The following is a 16,931-nucleotide window of genomic DNA, read 5'->3' on the forward strand; positions in this document are numbered from 1 at the left end:
CTGCTACAGAAAAAATAAATAGGGTGATGTGATAAAAGTGCATGGGGCAAGTGGTGACATTTGAGCTGCAACTTAAAGGAAAGCCTTGGAAATCATCCAGGGGAGAGAGAACAGTGAGATCAATAGCCTTTTCAGGTACTGAGCTTGCTTAATGTGATAAACAAATCGGAAGAGGGTTCAGAGGTTGTGTGGGATCTTCCTGCTATGCTCCTTTCTACCTTTCACCACTTGCTCAGTGCCTTCTGCCTTTGTCTTGTCAATTTAACTTGACAACACCCATGTGATCTGGCCCAGATTCTTTTTTTTTTTTTGAGACAGAGTCTCATTCTGTTGCTCAGGCTAGAGGACCATGTTACCAGCCTAGCTCCTGGTAGCCGGGAATACAGGGGCCTGCCACGATGTCCAGCTAACTTTTCTATTTTTTTGTAATGATGTGGTCTCACTCTTGCTTAAGCTGAATATGGCCCAGATGCTTATCTGAACTTGGATGCTAACATGCTGGGCGCCCGTAGCTCAATGAACTTGGCTGCTAACAATGCTCCCACTCTCCCCTCCAAGCCCTGAGCGTGGATCGGCTGAGGACGCTCATTTCACCCATTTGGAAGTGTTCTGTTTTGACCTTCCTGAGAGTTGGACGCTGGCCATTTGAAGCAGAAAACACAGAGCAGCTCATTTCCCCAACTGTACACCTGTCTGATGTCCGGGACATCACTAACTTCCCAGAAGTTCTTGTGAATGCTCAGGAAAGCTGAAGCCAGCTTCTGACCCAGCGACTAGAAATCATCTGCGGGGTAGGGCTATACCTACCAATGGCAGTATTTCACTTTCCTTATACAGCTAGGTTTTCTTGCCACTAAGTATTCACGTTAATCAACTATTATATATATTAAAAGCTGTTGATTAAAAATACATATTTAAGGCCAGCACAGTACTAAGGAGGTTGAGGTGGGAGGACTGCTTGACCTCAGGAGTTCAAGACCTCAGGAATTCAAGGCCAGACTAGGACACAGACAAATGCTTGTCTCTAAAATTTAAAAAGAAAAGAAAAAGATGTTTAACTGAGAGAGAAAAAGAATCAGGGGCTGAGTATTGATTCAGGACAGTTGCCAAAGCATTTCCCGGTCTAGTATCTCGTCTGGATCTCTGCCTCTGCACACCTATCAGCCTTTGCCAGCCCTAGGCCTCCAGCCTGCTCTACGTTCCTGGGCTCAGAGCCTGAGCACGACCTTCCACTCCACACCTTCCCATCCTCCACAGCGTCAAGTGCATCTCTCCAGCTGCGTGGACTTCTAGCTCCTGCTCAATCTCTAGACTCTGAATCACAGCTGCTGTCCCCCCCCAACCCCCACCCCACCCCACCCCCCACCCCCGGCATCTGATCTCCATTGTGTCAGGCCCACGGGGCTGCAAGAATGTTCTGTTAAGCAAGTCACCAACCCTCTGGACTTGTTTATCCAAATGCAGAATATGAATAGTGACAAAAACACTACATGTATCAGTCAGGATATTTCTGTTGTGTGTGACAGAACCCAACTCAAACAAGTTGAAGTTAAAAAAGGAATCTTTGGGGTTTTTTGGTGCGTGTAATGGGAAAATGAACGGGCAGACGTAGGCTCAGGATTTCTAGGGACACAAACAGTATCATCAGGGTTTGTTCTTTCCCCTGTGCCCTGCGACTCTGTTTCACCCTCGCCTCTGCTGCTCTCCCCATCCTCATTCTCTCCTCAGCAGCTCCTCATTTCCATTACCCCTGCTTAGCAGCCACTTTGGAAAAGGAGGGTCTCTGCACCAGCATCTCAGTATCAAGGATGTTGATTGATTTGATTGATCAAGCTCAGAACCCATGACCATCCCTGTGTTCATACTCACAGACAGGGGGATAGGATATTGGGACCAGCAGAGCCTAGATAACGCCCTACCCTTGTGACCCAGGGTGGGAGTGGGGCTATTCACAGTACTATAAGGATTAGTCATAGAAAAAAATCACACAAAGTAAAAAGTGGCAAATACTACAGTTTGGTTCACTCAATATTCCCTCTGTATCCTTTGACCCTCTGCTACAAAGGGAAAGTTAAAAACACCACGTTTCTGACACCCTTGCAACAATGCAGGCTGTGATCCAGGTTCTTCCCAGCAGACATCCCAGGGAAGGTGGACATACATGATTAATGTGGGGTAGTGCTGAATGACAGATGCCTTTGGGTGTTCCGGGGCAGCTTGCTCTACGGTTCTCTCCCCAAGGAAACAGCCTCGTGGTTTCTGCTAAAATCAGGGGAATCATGGTGCATATTTCCTGACTGTGTTCCTAGCTCTGTGGCATCTCAGCTTGGTTCTCAGACCTTCCCATACATTTCCTTCTTCATAAAATGACTAGTTTGGTGTAGAATGAAAACTGACACCTTGTCCCGCTGCATCGTGCAAACATGTGCACATGTAACATCCAGAGAAACAAACAAAACTTAGTGCCGGAGACCCTCGTCTCTCCCTAAATAAAGACATATCTTAAAAAAACAGGATCACCTATAGTCCCAGCTATTTGGGAGGCTGAGACAAGAGACTCACTTAAGCCCAAGACTTTGAAGTTGCTGTGAGCTGAAACGCCACAGCACTCTATCCAGGACAACAGCTTGAGCCTCTGACTCAAAAAAAATAAAAATAAAAACAGGCTCATTCTCTCTGGTTCTGAAAGTAAATGAAATCTTCAGCCTTTTCTGTAAGTTACTGACTCCTAATAAAACAACTCTTATTGTTTTATAAATTTATTGCCTTTTAAAATGCTGGTATCTAAAGAAATGACAGTCTTGGATGTTATAAAACTCATGTAAAATGACTACCTTTTTTCACAATGAACATAACAGCAAACTTGGTAATCTTGAGGTTGTTGTCTTTAAATACTTGTATATTTGACAAGTCAGTCCTTCTAAAGCCTGACTTCCTTACAATCCATCTTCACAAGTAAATGTTTTTCTTTAAATGCTTCTATGGGCTCAGTGAACTTAACTCAGTGGTTAGGTCACCAGCCACATATACCAGGGCTGGTGGGTTCGAACCCAGCCCTGGCCTGCTATACAACAATGACAACTACAACAAAAAAATAGCCAGGTGTTGTGGGTGCCTATAGTCCCAGCTACTTGGGAGGCTGAGGCAAGAGAATTGTTTAAGCCCAAGAATTTGAGGTTGCTGTGAGCTGTGACACCACAGCACTCTACCGAGGGTGACATAGTGAGACTGTGTCTCAAAAAAAAAAAAAAGTTTTTATGGCTGCGTCTTCTTCTTCTTTTTTTTTTTTTTTTTATTGAAACAGAGTCTCACTCTACTGTCCAAGCTAGATTGCCATGGTGTCAGCCTAGTTCACAGCAACCTGAAACTAAAACTCCTGGGTTCAAGCCATCCTCATGCCTCAGCCTCCTAAGAAGCTAGGGCCACAGGTGCCTACCACAAAGCCTGGCTAATTTTTCTATTTTTAGATGGAGGCCCAGGCTAGTCTCAAACTCCTGAGCCCAAAGGATCCTACCACTTCAGCCTCCCAGAGAGCTAGAATTACAGATATGAGCCTCTGTGCCCAGCCTGGCTGTGTCTTCTTTTGACAGTAGACTCTGCTGTCTATAACTAAGAACCCTGAGGAATACAGGAAGGGAAGGTCGCCAGTGGATATGCACATGTTGTTTCAGCAGAGCTGTGCTGTTAGGAAATAGAAGGGTGAGAAAATAAAAATAGAAAATATCCCCTTCATTATGTCACAAAGTTATTATGATAATTGATGAAATAATGTAATATATTTTATAAACTATGAAGCCCACAAAAAGGTAAGCTAATTAATGCAGTATTCTTGGTTGGGAGTTGCCATGTTGGCAGGTAAGTCAAAGGTATTACCCAGAAAGCATTCATCTCCCATTAGCAAAACCTTCCTTATCTGTCCTCATCAGAGACCCTATAAGAATTTCCCTAATTCCCCAATGTGTATTGTCTTCCTAAACTAGCTGACCATCATTTGGATAGAACAAGTTAAAAAGAGAGGCACATGGAGAGATTCAATTATATCTGTAACATTTTGTCAAGTAAAAAAACGTATGAAAGAAATATGACAAATGTTAACAAAATGTTAACAGAGATTCAATTATACCTGTAACATTTTGTCAAGTAAAAAACATATGAAAGAAATATGACAAATTTCTGAATGGTGGTTTTACGGTAATTTAATCTTTTTTCCTGTATTTTTAAAAGCCCTCAAAAGAGAAAAAGTGAGGGAGCCATAAAGAAAGACTGGGTAGGTTTCATGCTTTGCCTCAAACTCTATAATTTTGCCCCTAGGGATAAAAATTCATCAGAAAAACAAAAACAAAAACAAGGAGATCACAACAAACTATGAATTCTAAAACTGGTAACAAGACATCAATAGAAACTCATTTGTAAGTGCCAAGGTGCCTAGACACTTGTACCTTAACCTAAAAGTTTTTCACAGTGTGTCAGGTATAATGAAGCAAATTTCCAGTACAGGCCCAAAGGAACTATTTCCAAGCATTCCTCAGAACCAAGTGTGGCCACCAATCAAAATATGGCTCAAGTCAGTTTGAAGGCATTTCTCTGGAAATTGCATACAAATGCAAAAGCAAAAGAAAACTACCATAACAAAAACAAATTTCCTGAGCAGAGCCATTTAGAAGTTTTAGGTACTAGAGGCCATGAAGAAATAATCTCTATGTATGCTGCAGAGGAAGATGCCTTTTTTTTTTTATTGATACAGTTACTATGGAGAGGGTTCAGAGCTACACGTTTAGCTTATTGAGTTTTTGTCATGACTTACGCATGTTAAGGGAGGTTTGACTTAATTTCCCCTTGTCAGCAATCTTTTATAATTCCCTACCTTCACGATAGAATATTAGTAAAATCAAACTTACACAAATCAAAATTATACAATTAAGTGCTATAATTACCAATCACTGTAAGCCTAGGAGTCCTGGAGACAATCAGGTATATGACAGGCACAGCCCTACTTCAAGTATAATAGCTAGAATTGGGAACTATTTTAGGTAAAAGTCTCACATATGTTCCTCCATCTATCCCCTTGTCCCTCAATTGTAGATTTTGCATTTGGTCCAGGGGCTACATTTTCAGACACCTAGTAACTACTAAGGATTAAAGCAAACGCCCAGGGATTAAAAAAGAAGTGACATGGTTTAAATGTCTTATGGTATAAAATAACAGGAGCAAAGATTTTACTCACATATCCATCCAATAAAATTCATTGACATTCACATTATACAGAACCTCCATAGTTAAGCACCTCCTTAAGTTGACCTAATTTTCATAGACCAGACATGCATCACATGTACATATCAATATTGTAGACCTGGTTCATTATGTTGACCACCTCCATATGTTGATAACCAGTTTGTTACAGTCCCTTGGGTGGTCAACTTACAGAGATTCTACTGTATATCAAAATCAGATCCTTACATACAAATGGATTTAAGTGCTCTTCTTTCCAAAACTCTCACTGTATCTCAAAACGCTTTATTCCCTCCAGTACTCTCAAAAGACAGAATCTTCAAAGAGATTAAAAAACTGTCCTTCACCTAAGAGAGAGAGATGACAAGGAAATTGCTCTGTGGTTGAGGTCTTGGGCTTCAGGAAGGGAAGGGAAGGAAAGGAAGGGAAGAGCAGGGCGCGGGGGGTGGGGCGGAGGGCTTGTGATAACTCTGTGACACCTGGAAAGAGCAAATGTAAAACTGTTTTGGAGGCCTCTTTATAGCCAAGATCTCACAGAACCCTTCAGAAATAGGAGATGAGCTCACAATCAAAAACTTAGAAATACACAAGGAAATGATCTACCATAGGCAAGAGTCAGCAGATACATGAAGCAAGCCAAGGTAACAATCTGAAATAGTATATTTTAAACTATCAAGCAGACTATTTTAAAATGTACCTGGGAGACCAAGGTGGATGGATTGCTTGAACTCAGGAGTTGGAGACCAGCCTGAGCAAAATTGAGCCCCTGGATCAATTTTGAGGAATAGGAACTTTCTTGGGCCACACATTAAATACACAACCACTACCAAAATCTGACACCACAGACGAGCAAAATCCCTCACAAAATCAACATTCAACTGAAAGGTTGCAGGTTGGATAGGTTTGCCTATATGATGTGCTTGGGGGTTCCTAAAAGATTCACCCAACCTGTTTCTAGTTCCTGTCACATATATGAAATGCTCAAGTTATTCACCATTTTTGCCTAAGATGTAAATGTCTTCTTAAGAAGTACCTTTAAAGGTTGGCATCTGTTAACGTCTACGTTTAAAATGCCACTATGTGGGAATGGAATGCAGAAACTGTCAAGTTGGGAAGAGAGAGGACAAGTAATAACTCAGAATAAGGTAATTGGGCATCCAAAAAGAAGATAAGAAAACCAAAGCTATCTGAGAAGACATGGAATAAAAGTTCTGAAAATGAGAGTTGATTCTTTGAAGATAAAATTTTCTCGCTTTTTAGTTCTGTCTAGGGTAAATACTTCCTTTTTCTTTTCCTGGTTTGTATTTTGTCTGTTTGTTTGCTTCCTTGTTTTGATACAGAGTCTTACTTTATCGCCCTGGGTAGAGTGCCATGGCATCATCATAGCTCACAGCAACCTCAAACTCTTGGGCGTAAGCGATCTTCATTGCCTCAGCCTCCTCAGTAGCTGAGTTGCTGGCACTACAGGTGCCCACCATGATGCTTGGCTAATTGTCTTGGGGTTTTTTTTGGGGGGGGGGTTGTCTTTCTATTTTTAATAGAGACAGGGTCTCAATTTTGTTCAGGCTGGTCTCCAACTCCTGAGTTCAAGCAATCCATCTGCCTTGGCCTCCACAGTGGGGATTACAGGTGTGAGCCACTATGCCCAACCAGGTAAATCATTACTATAAAATTTTGCTTAGAGCCACTCCTACTTTCTGGTCTAGGCAAAAACACCTCTATATTTTTGTGCTATACAATTAATAAAGATTTTTCCACTCAGCTAACATGGAAGTTAAATTCCCTGACAATAAAACTTTTTACCACAGCTCCCAATCAATAGCTTATTAAGATAAATGATATATGAGGAAAGTCTTTGGCAAACTCTATGAAAGAGACTTTTAGAGATGTGGACACCCCCAGAACCATGTCTGTTTGTCCCCATTTTGAGACAAATTTCATCTTGGTCTATAAAAATCCCACCCAATAAAGTAAAAGTATACCCTTTGTAGAACCAGTGGTATTTGGAGTTGAAACTTTGGGACAAAAAAAAAGTAGCTAAAAATGAAAAATCCAAACAGTAAGTTAGTAAGTTGCTTTGTCGACCAGCATCAAAAATGTTCTACTGCTATACCTTAACTATCAACATACATAAGAACATTTTAACACCACGTAAACACTACTCTGACAGAAGAAAGAAATCTTTGCAAAGGTTACATTTCTAATCCTAAAGCAAAGGATTTCTGTATTTCAGTAGTACAGGACCACAGACTAAGGTCCAGAAAAAGGCAGGATCAGGTAAAGAAAAAAAAGACAATGCACCAAACTTTAAATATGTGCAGCATCCACGAGTTCAAAGACATCAGAACATTTGTAAGGTGAAATTGCTTTAAGTATTTCTGAAGTTTGTTATTTTAGATAGCAGTTTCTGTCAGAAACATTAACATAGCTGAGTTATGATGCAGCTAGATCACTGATTTGCATCCTAGCAGTTACAAATGGCTGGGCCCTAATAGAGACAAGGTATATTATTAGCACACATGAAAAATGTCTACTTGCTAGCCTAGGTCATAGAATCTCGGAAACTCACAAGAAGCAATGGCCTGATTCCATTACAAATCAGTCTCTACTAATACACAAGATAGGCCATTCATCTCCTCCATGACACTGGGAAAATCTGTTTCTAGATTATGTTTTTAAAGTACATAAAGTATAGTCAGGCATTGTGGCGGGTGCCTGTAGTCCCAGCTACTCGGGAGGCTGAGGCAAAAGAATCGCCTAAGCCCAAGAGCTGCAGGTTGCTGTGAGCTGTGATGCCACAGCACTTACCCAGGGCGACAAAGTGAGATGCTGTCTCTAAAAAAAATGAAAAAAAAAATAATAATAATAATAAAGTACATAAAGTAGATTGTTGGGGGGGGATTTATTGTTCTCTTATTCATTCCTTACCACAGGTTTATGAAAATCCTAAAATGAGGCAATCTCATTGAAGTTTTCAAAGAATCAACAAGTGTCAGACTATTCACAGGGGAAAAAAAAATCATCTTTCAACAAATAGTGCTGGAAGCACACATGCAAAAGAATTTCCCCTAGTTCACACATAAACAAAAATTAACATAAATGGATCAAAGATTTAACATAATATATTTCTTAGAAGAAAACATAAGAATAAATCTTCACGACCTTGGATTAGACAATGGATTCTTAATTATAAAACACCAAAAACACAAACAACAGCAACAACAAAGATAAACTAGACTTCATTAAAAACATTTGTGCTTCAAAGTATACCATCAAGAAAATGAAAAGACAACCTACAGAATAGGAGAAAATAATTACAAATAAATATCTGATAAGGGTCTAGTATCCAGAATATATAAGGGAACCCTTACAATTCAACTATAAGAAGACAAATAACCCAGTTTAAAAATGGGGGAATGAAGGGCGGCGCCTGTGGCTCAGTGAGTAGGGCGCCAGCCCCATATACTAAGGGTGGCAGGTTCAAACCCGGCCCCAACCGAACTGCATCAAAAAAATAGCCGGCATCGTCGTGGACGCCTGTCATCCCAGCTACTCAGGAGGCTGAGGCAAGAGAATCACCTAAGCCCAGGAGTTGGAGGTTGCTGTGAGCTGTGACGCCACCGCACAAGGGCGACAAAGTGAGACTCTGTCTATAAAAAAAAAAAAAGAAAGAAAAAATGGGAAAAAAAAAGAAAAAAATGGGAAAATGATCTGAATAAACATTTCTCCAAAGAAGATGATATACAAATGGCTAATAAGCACATAAAAAGATGCCTGACACCATTAGTCCTTAGGTGCAAATCAAAGCAACAATGAGATACCATCTACCGACTAGAATGGCTATAATAAAAATAACAGATAATAACAAATGTTAGTAGGAATGCGAAGAAATTAGAGCATTCATAAATAGCTGGTGGGAATGTAAATGGTACCCCCACTTTGGAAAACAATCCAAAGTGTTATTAAAAGCAAAAAGCACTGAGTTACCACGTGATCCAGCAATTCCACTCCTGGATATATACCCAAGATAACTGAATATATATGCTCACACAAAAACTTGTACGTAAATGTTTACAGTAACATTAGTCGTAATTGCCAAAAGGTGAAAACCCAAATGACCACCAAATGATGAATGGATAAATAAAATATAATATAGCCATACAATGCAATAAAAAAGAGTAAAGTACTGATCACTGATAACGTGCTAAAACATGGATAAACCCTGAAAACATCATGCTAAGTGAAAAAAGCCAGTTGCAAAGGACCACATCTTATACAACTCCATATATTTGAAGCATCCATGGAGTCAGAAAGCAGATCAGTGGTTGCCTAAAGACTGAGGTATTGAGGGAAAACAAGCAGAGACTACTAAAGGGTACTGTGGCTTCATTATGAGGTGATAATGATGCTCTAGAATTCAACAGTGGTTGTGGCTGCAATATTCTAACACTAAAACCTATTGAGTTGTGCATTTTAATTGGTTGAATTCGATAGCATATGAATTTTATCTCAATAATCACTTTTTTTAATTTTGAAAAAGGAGAATTTAATTTCCAGGATGAATCAAAAAGTAAAAAGACATATATCTGAAAGCAAAGAAAGGAGAAACATGGGGTTACCAAGAACATTTTATTTAGGTGGAGGTCAGATTGATTGTCTGTGCCTAACATATCATAAAAGGATGGGTTGGAAATGCATCTATCACACAGAAATCAGTTCACCTACCCAGGCTGATAACTGTTTGCCCAACTATTTCCTTACTCTGTACGTCAATTCAGGACACCTTATTCTTAATGTAGTATCCTAGCTTTTTAGGTATACTAAAGATAAAAATCATGTGGAAGTAAGGCTGTTCATACTACATTATTATTGGCTATAAGGACGATTAAGCTAAAAATCACCGTCTGTAATCATGAATTATAAGTACAAACTAGTATTAACACATCTTTTTTTTTTTGAGACAGAGCCTCAAGCTGTCACCCTGGGTAGAGTGATGTGGCATCACAGCTCACAGCAACCTCCAACTCCTGGGCTCAAGCGATTCTCCTGCCTCCACCTCCCAAGTAGCTGGGATTACAGGCGCCTGCCACAACGCCCAGCTATTTTTTGGTTGCAGCCGTCATTGTTGTTTGGCGGGCCCAGGCTGGATTCAAACCCGCCAGCTCAGGTGTATGTGGCTGGCGCTGAGCCTTAACACATCTTCTAATCAAATATTTAACTAAGTAACTCCAAGAATTAGCCAGCTATTATCTGGTTAATTGCAACTAATATTAAAAGCACAAGTACACTTCACTACCAAACAAGTGCCATGAATCTTGCTGGTGCTCCATATGATTTTGTTGAAAGACTATAAAGAAGCGTGAACAAAACTAGTGTTTACCCAAAACATCTGTTGAACAGATTTAATAAGCCAGTTTCTCACATTTCCTTTGAAATGATTACTTCAATAACTACCTCATGGAATCTGGCCACTGAGAAGTTGGACTTTTACTTGGGGGGGTCATCATTTTCACACTGGTTCACTATAGAACATTTTCTAGTGTATTAGTCTGTTCTAGCTCCTATTAAAAAACAAATACCATAGAGTGAGCAGCTTAAAAGATAAACATGAATTTCTCTCAGTTCTGGAGGCTGGGAAATCTGAGATCAGGGTGCCAGCATGGTCAGGTTCTGGGGAGGACCCCCCTCTGGTTGTAAATGGCTGCCTTCTTGCCATATTCTCACCTGGTAGAGAGGGAGTGAGCAAGTGCTCAGGTCTCTTCTGATCAGGGTACTAATCCCATCCTAAAGACCCCACCCTCATGATCTCAATTAAACCTGATTATCTCCCAAAGTCCCCACCTTCTAATACCATCACTTTGGGGGTTAGGGCTTCAAAATATGAATTTGGGGGAATGCATAAAAATTCAGTCCATAACAGTGAGGAAAGAAAATATACCTTTAAAAACAAAAAACATATAACTAGAAGCTCCATAGTTGACCACCTCCTACATTGACCTAATTTTCATAGACCAGACATATACTCAATGAAGTTCTACCTCTGTACATTGACCAGTTTGTTACAGTCCCTTGAGTAGTCAACTTAGAGAGGTTCTACTGTAGATCACAGTTTGGTAACAGAAAAGCATACTGATTTTTCTATTTTAAAATACAGTCAAACCTCTATAAGTTGACCACCCAAGGCACTATAACAAACTAGTCAACATACAGAGGTGGTCAACACCAAGGAACCTAAGAAACTAGTTCAACATAAGGTACTAGGCCTACTATATTGATACGTACATGTGGTGCATGTCCAGTCTATGAAAATTAGGTCAACTTAAGGAGGTGGTTAATGTGGGGAGGTGGTCAACTATGGCATTTCTACTGTATTTTAAAATACATTGCAGAGCAGGATACATACTTGTTGGTTATTACCCACCATACTTTCTTTAAATAAGAGCAAATTCATTTTAAATAGTCTCCTGTGCCTCCAAAGATGGTAGATATAGATGCCAATTTGTGCAAGATAAGCTTAGAGGTAATAGGCTAGATCATAACCACTGCCTTTTCAAACCAAAGCACCAAGGAGCCCAGCTCTTTAGGTGTCGTTTAGGTTGTGAATTCAATGAGAGTGGGAGAAAGAGAAAGATCAACCCGGTAGAGTTCAATCCATACCATTTATTAGAAGAGGTGATTCCAAATCTTTTGGAATCTTTGTTTTCACACTGTTGACTGCTAAAAGTGGTTGGTGACATCTGTTTACTGAAGGGGAAATCTAAATTATTTGACTGTATTTCAAGATCTACGACACATCTAAAGATATCCCAAGATGTTGTATAAAGAAGGCTAAGAAGCATTAGTTTAAACAAACCCCTAAAAGACATTTTATATGAATACTATTATATACAAGTCTTGCATTCATTTTCAACACAGCAAATAACATTCCTTATGGTTGTAATAGTACAGTTATTCCAAGTTGTCAGGGATTTTTCTCTAATATATGGCACTATAACAGTTTTGAAAAAGAGCTGCAAAACATCAATAGTACAAATGAATTATTTTCATACACTAATGGATCTCTGGAAATCCCTTATTAAAAGAAATCTATTTAGAGAAGATGAGATGTATATTTGAATTATTTTCAATTATATTTGAAAGACTTTCCTTTTGCTTAAAGGAAAGAAAATAAAAAAGAGACTCCTCATTGGTCTGCGTTTGGGAACAGGGAAAATAAATACATTAAGCCAAGTATTGAATCAGTAATTTATTCTAGCTATGACTCAATCCCCCCACAACTTACTGTTCAGTCATCCAGATTCTTTTCTTGTGTTCCTACTCTATGATTTTTCTCTATTTGGGGGCTTTCTGAAATCACGCTTTCCAAGTTTAATTGCCTAGTAACATCATGATAGCACATGGCTTTGGAACTTAAGTTCTGAGCCTCAATTGTCATTACCAAGAGAATTCAAATGTAGTTATGTGTGAATGGGTCAAATCCTTGGAGAACAATGAGTCTAGAATACTAGTAAGCAATAAGTATGCAGGGTGATGTTACGGTTCAGTTACACTTTTAGGACAACCAAAAATGCTACCCATATTTATACTTTTTCTGAAAATAGAAAGGAACAAATGGAATTCTCTTTTAGGAGGGCCCAAGTAATGAGGAAAGGAGAATATATGTTGCCCTAGGTCAAATTAGGCACCAAAGATCCAGAGGGAAATCAGTCTCTTTGGAGACATCCACAAAAGCAATTTTTGCATGTCACTCACAAGTGCTATATGTAAAAGAGCTAAAATAAAGGCAGATGTACTAAAAGTCCCTGAATCCAATACAAGTTATGAAAACAGAAAGGACAAGAGCAGCAAAAGTAATATTTCTTAAATGTCCACTATTTGCTATCTATGTCTTTTATACACACATACCCTCCTTCTGTTTTCAACAGTACTCAAATATTTAGCGTCCAGGGGAAAAATTTTCAGGAGAATGTCTCCCAACACCATCTTTCTTCAGGGTTAAAGATACCCATGGGGAAAACTATATATGAGTGTGTGTGTGTGAGAGAGAGAGAGAGAGAGTGTGTGTGTGTGTGTGTGTGTGTGTGTATAGGGGAGGAATCTGCAGAAATAAAAATACAGCCACTTCTGTTTCTCTAATAATCCACACTTTAAGTAAATGACCCCAAAAATGAGAAAAAATATTTATTTTTGTGAGTTAGATTCCAGTACTGGAATTTGAAAATGGTGCATCATGCCACCATTATCCACTGAAGTATTCACTGTCAATCAGATGAATGTTGAAAGTATTTGGAACACAGCCTTTTGCTCGTTAATATATATTTAACATTTCATAAAGACACATGTTAATACACACACACCCCCCCCACATTGCCACATCTATGTCTGCTCATGAAAACATCCTGTGACAAAAAATGGAAAATAAATACTATGACAGTACGGAATGGAATGATGACAAATTAGAAAAAGTATGAAGGGAAATTTCAAGATTCTTCTAAAAATAGTCTTTTCTACACAATTATCTTAGTTTTCTGGGAAATTCACAAGTATCTACAAAAAGTAATCTATTCCTACTTCGAAACTTTGAGAGTAGTCTTGCCTATAATATCACATATAATCATGAGCAATCTTCTTACACCCTTATAAATGCCACATCAGAGAATTCCCTACAAGGGAAGCCACGCATCTACAAGTAGTTTGCAACATATTCAATAGTGATAAATGTTGACTGTATCATTTACATTTGAAGAGTAACTACAAAGGGTAATATCATTTAAGAGTAGTGAGAAGTACAGATATTTCTCACACTAGTGGACAAATTCTCTTCCCAGTCACTCATTTCAATTCATTGATCTCTTCCTCCCTGAACAAGTATACCTAACTCTGGTGTGTGTGTGTTTTATTTAATCTGTCTTTATTCTGTACTTCAAACAAAACACAGGTAGGGAAGTACAGTGGATTTTGTTTTGTTGTTTCAAAAACATCTAAAGGCGACACAGAGTTTTAACTTCACAGTTGTTTACCAGCAGGTCGGTGTTCCGAAGAAGCAAGCCATAAAACACGCACAAGATAAGATTCTTTCAAAACATTTTTTTATATAGGGTAAAGATGGGAACGCACAACACATCTTTAATCGGGTGGGTATCATTCTTTCCAATCATCAGCAACAAATTCCCACAGAGTATTTGTTCTTCAGTATTTGTAAACAAGAGCCAGCGCTCAGCCCCGCATCGGGAGCGTTCCCCCGGGGTGGCCTGGAGGCTGACAGCCTCAGCACCTCCGTCGGTCCAAAAGAAAGCCCTATCGGAACTCTTCTGCTCCGGCGTGGGGACTGGAGTCCGCAGCTCCTGCTTAACTTCACTGCAGTTACTCAGGCATCGCTAAACCTCCATCTATCTATCTGCCCCTTGCCCGGAACCCCGGGCCCACGGCGGCTGCGGCGACCCCGCGCCCTCGGAAAAGCCCGGCCCGGAGGCGCCCTGCGGGTGGCTTACCGAGCAGCGAGCCGATGAAGATGACGATCTGCGCCGTGGTGGTGAACTGGCGGTACAGCTGCGCCTCGCCGAACTCCCCGAGCGCGCTGCGGTTCACGCCCGCAGCCTCGGCGCCCGACGCGTTCGGCGGCTCGCTGGAGTTTCGGGAGATCCAGCTCCCGTTATGTCCCATGGCGAGGCTGGGGCTCCGGCTCCACGCGCCCGCCCGCCTGGGAGCCCTGCGCCAAGCCGCTCCTCCTGGGGCGCGGAGGGACGCGAGGGGCCCGGCAGGGTCCTGAAGAAGCCGGGGCAGCCGACGGGTCCCCTCACGTCTCCACTTTGCCAACTCTGGCGCCTGAGAGCTTGGGCAGTAGGGAGGCGAGGCTGCGTCCCATGCCTGTTCCGTCGTGGGTCCCGGTCAGCAGCCACCTAAAAGTGGCACAGTCAGAGCCCGCCGGGCCGCGTCCGTCCCTCCTACTATAGGGTGGTCAGCGTGGCCCAGCCCACTCAGCAGAGATGGAAACACAGGAGGCGGCATCTGATGATCCAAGAGGGCGCTCTCCGCTCCCGGCACCCCTTCAACCTCAGCTCCCTCCAACCCCCGAGGGCCAGGGCATCCCTCCTGAATCCCCCTGGCTGTCGGGCTCGGCCCCTCTCCCTAGAGGGAAGGGCACGTTGGGCTGACACTATTTCTCAGTCCTACTGGCTTCGAGGCTGGATGGCGATGTGAAATGCCCAGGTCCAGTGGTCGGAGCCCCGAGGGGACCCCCGAACCCGCGACTGCGCCCATTGCTTGGACAGATAGCCTTGAGTCTTCCCTACACGGTCGCTCTGTGCGCCTGGCGGTCCGCCAGGACGCCCGGGCTGTCTCCTCCGGCCCGGCCCCTCACTAGGGGCTCTGGCCTCCAGCCTCGGCACGGACTGCTAGGACCCAGTTCCACAGCCTCTTTTTGGTTCTGCACCGCCGTGCGCCCCCTTTCGTAGCCCCACTCCGATCCTCTGCCGCCAGGATAGAGCTTCGCGGCAGGGCGGGGACAAAGCAGGACGCCCCTAGTGGGGAAGGGGCACCGTCTGCTCCGCCGCCAGACTCCAGCGCGCGCCTGGGACAGCCGGGGACGCGCGGTCGGCGGGGACGGTCACGTGGCACGCGCGGCCCCGCCCCCACGCCCAGGCGGCGGTGGGGAGGACGCCATCTTGGACCCGCGGAGCGTGACTGCCTCCGCTGGGAGTGTGGGCGGCGCGGAATATCCGCGCCGGGCTGCGGGTAGGCTCTCGCCACACCTCCCGGCGCTTCGCTTAGTTTACCACTGTCGGCGCGGCGCTGCGTCCAGTCAGCGAAGGCCACCTGCGGGCTCAGCGCTGCTCGTCGCGCCACCTGGGCGGGTAGCCCACTTCAGTCAAGCCTGGGCTTTTGAGAAAGATGGAATGTATAGGAACCCGGTGCCAGGTGTCCTGGGCCTTTTTTTTTGAGTCCCATTTCTAGAACGCACACAACGTAACGCCTGCTGGATTCCGGGAATGACCGAGCGGAAGGGAGCCACTTCCGGCGGGCTGATGCAAAGGGTTGGGAAAAGAAGAATGATGAAGGGGAAGAAGGGGAGTGTACGGCATCCAGAGAGAGGACCAGGGAAACGAGGAACAAAGATTTGCTTGAGTTGACTGTAGGGAAACTGGTGTTTGTTTAATAAGTGAAGTACGTGCTAAAGGGCACTGCCATGTTGATTGATTAAAATTACAAAGTTATTTCTTGGTTACCCAAGCATGATGCTGTTACAATATGGCAACTTTTGCTTTCTCATTTACTCTTCTTGAAAGAGCAAAAAATACATGTCTTGTGCATCTTTAGATTTTCACAATACCTATGCATAGTAATCTAAGCAGTTATTTTAAACATTTTGGAGACCAAAAAAGAAAGTGGAAAAATTAGTTACGCCAACTGTATTTCCCCCCCTGAAGTGTCATTTCTAGTAGCTCCTGAAGTGTAAAAATAAGTTTCAAGATGAAACCCCTTATGCTGTGATCATTGTAAAAAAACAAAACACCCATCACACTCCTTTAGGAAGGGTTAGAGAAAAATCTGTCAATAGACTTGTTTCGCAAGTTGTTTAAAAATACTCGTTTACCTACCTTCACCCTCTATCCCCTATTCAAAACTAGTAAGGACTGGGATAAAGGTGACAAAAAGAGTCAAATTTTTGCAGGTGTAAAGAGCAAAGGAAGCAAGAAATCTCT

At 42.2% G+C, this 16,931-nt stretch overlaps 1 protein-coding gene across 1 annotated transcript in view; it reads right to left on the reverse strand.

Annotated features, from left to right (window-relative positions):
• The window catches only part of GPR176 (G protein-coupled receptor 176), a 134,004-nt gene extending 118,120 nt beyond the window's left edge, over positions 1 to 15,884 (reverse strand). Inside the window, exon 1 of the mRNA XM_053593378.1 lies at positions 14,721 to 15,884. Coding sequence (XP_053449353.1) covers positions 14,721 to 14,892 — 172 coding nt within the window. The 5' untranslated portion in view covers positions 14,893 to 15,884. The remainder of the gene's footprint in view (positions 1 to 14,720) is intronic.
• Between the last annotated feature and the right edge of the window lie 1,047 nt (positions 15,885 to 16,931).

This window comes from Nycticebus coucang, chromosome 6 (genome assembly GCF_027406575.1).
Source record: "Nycticebus coucang isolate mNycCou1 chromosome 6, mNycCou1.pri, whole genome shotgun sequence".
Taxonomy (NCBI): Eukaryota; Metazoa; Chordata; class Mammalia; order Primates; family Lorisidae; genus Nycticebus; species Nycticebus coucang.